At 42.7% G+C, this 1896-nt stretch overlaps 1 protein-coding gene across 1 annotated transcript; it reads left to right on the top strand.

Annotated features, from left to right (window-relative positions):
- The first annotated feature begins 645 nt into the window (after window positions 1-645).
- Window positions 646-1062, top strand: LOC114500696 (60S ribosomal protein L32-like). The gene has a single exon (XM_036027566.1). The coding sequence runs from the start codon at window positions 670-672 to the stop codon at window positions 1060-1062; it is 393 nt and encodes a 130-aa protein (XP_035883459.1). The 5' UTR covers window positions 646-669.
- Window positions 1063-1896: the final 834 nt, after the last annotated feature.

The following is a 1896-nucleotide window of genomic DNA, read 5'->3' as shown; positions in this document are numbered from 1 at the left end:
AACAATTAGATATTGAGCCAGGCAACCTCTATGGCCTAAAGGCATACTCATTCATTCAGTCATTCATTCACCCTACAGTTATATTTCGAGTACTCTTTCTGTGCAAGTACTGTGCTAGGCTATGGGGACACAACATTAAAGAAGACATGTACTCCCTGGCTGCACAGAACCTAGCTCTACCCACCCCACCTCCAAGCTAAACGCTAGGAGCTTACACCTTAGTGGAGGACACTAAATTTATGTGCAGAGAGCTACTGGAAAGTGTGATAGGAAACCTGACCTGGCCTAGAAGCAAGAGATTAGAGATAAGCAGTGAAGGATGACACAGGTAAACTAGGTGGGTGGCAGTTGAGGGAAGAATACTTAGGCAGAGGGGAAAACAGCATATTCAAAATCCAGCATGGCTGGAAGAGAGTAAGTGTAGGGAGCACTGTCTTGGGGGAGGCAAGGGAGGAGGCAGGTCATACAAGTCTTCAAGCTGTGTTGAAGGCCCAGCTTGCATCCTAAAAAACTTTAGCAACCTTGAGTTTAAGTTAAAGAAAGATCAGATCAGGCTTGTTATTTAAAAACATCACTGAAGAGGTCAAGTCACACACACCTCACACATCAGCTTCCCTTCTTTTCTTTGGTGCTGCCTATGGAGGTGGCAACCATCCCTCACTCAGCACCATGGCTGCCCTCAGACCCCTCATGAAACCCAGGATTGTCAAAAAGAGGACCAAGAAGTTCATTCAGCACCAGTCAGATTGTTATGTCAAAATTAAGTGGAACTGGTGGAAACCCAGAGGCATTGGCAATAGGGTGAGCAGAAGATGCAAGGGCCAGATATTGATGCCCAACATTAGTTATGGGAGCAACAAGAAAACAAAGCACATGCTGCCCAGTGGTTTTCAAAAGTTCCTGGTCCACAATGTCAAGGAGCTTGAAGTGCTGCTGATGTGCCACACATCTTACTGCGCTGAGATTGCTCACAATGTCTCCTCAAAGAACTGCAAAGCCAATGTGGAAAGAGTAGACCAGCTGCCATCACATCACCTATCCCAATGCCAGTCTGCACAGTGAAGAAAGTAAATAGGCAAATTCTGTACACATTGTATTTGTGTTAATAAAACCTTAAAATTCTGCCAAAATAAAAAATAAATCACTGAGGACTCAATAAAATGCAAGAAAATAGATATTGAAGCACATTATTCTATGAGGTCTGTTCAGAAGGTGTCCAGCCATGTAATATGAAAAGAGACCTTTATTGAAGACACAAGATACAAGTAACATTATACGTAGGACAATGATGCCTCAGTTCCCTTCAAAGTATACACCTTAGGACCTCACACAGTTCTCCCAATCACCATCAGAATCCCCATCATATTTTCCTGAATCTCACTGACCGTATGAAATCTTTTCCCTTTCAAAGATGATTTTAGTTTTGGGAAAAGCCAGAAGTCTCTGGGCATCAAATCTGGGGGGCTGAGTCACTTGGATGACTTGATATTTTGCCAAAAAATTCTGCACAAGATGAGGTACATGAGTAAGTGCACTGTCATGATGAAGCAGCCAATCACCAGTTGCCCAGAGCCACAGCCATCTGAATGCTCTCAATAGTTTTTGCAGAGGAATGTTCAAGCTTAATGCAAAATTTAATGCAATTTAATTGCTCTACTCGCTCAGTCATTTTGAATGCAATGGCTACACATGCTCACTCAGCAGTATCTACCTCCCCACTGACTAGTGCAGTGAAGTTATCATTGTTCACACATATGCATTCCAGTCCACTCTCCTTGGCTGCAAGGTTACATTGATGTTGTACAAATCATTCTCATTACAGTAACAATGGCTAGACTTTTTCCAGATAGACTTTATAAAATCTCAGAACACTAGGTATAGAAAGGTGGTCTAGAA

Source organism: Phyllostomus discolor, chromosome 6, assembly GCF_004126475.2.
Source record: "Phyllostomus discolor isolate MPI-MPIP mPhyDis1 chromosome 6, mPhyDis1.pri.v3, whole genome shotgun sequence".
Taxonomy (NCBI): domain Eukaryota; kingdom Metazoa; phylum Chordata; class Mammalia; order Chiroptera; family Phyllostomidae; genus Phyllostomus; species Phyllostomus discolor.
Note: the sequence above shows the minus strand (reverse complement) of the source record. Positions and strands in the feature narration are given on the sequence as shown.

What these genes read in the sequence shown, in the direction of transcription:
- LOC114500696 (XM_036027566.1), top strand. Translation starts at nt 670, where the DNA reads ATGGCTGCCCTCAGACCCCTCATGAAACCCAGGATTGTCAAAAAGAGG.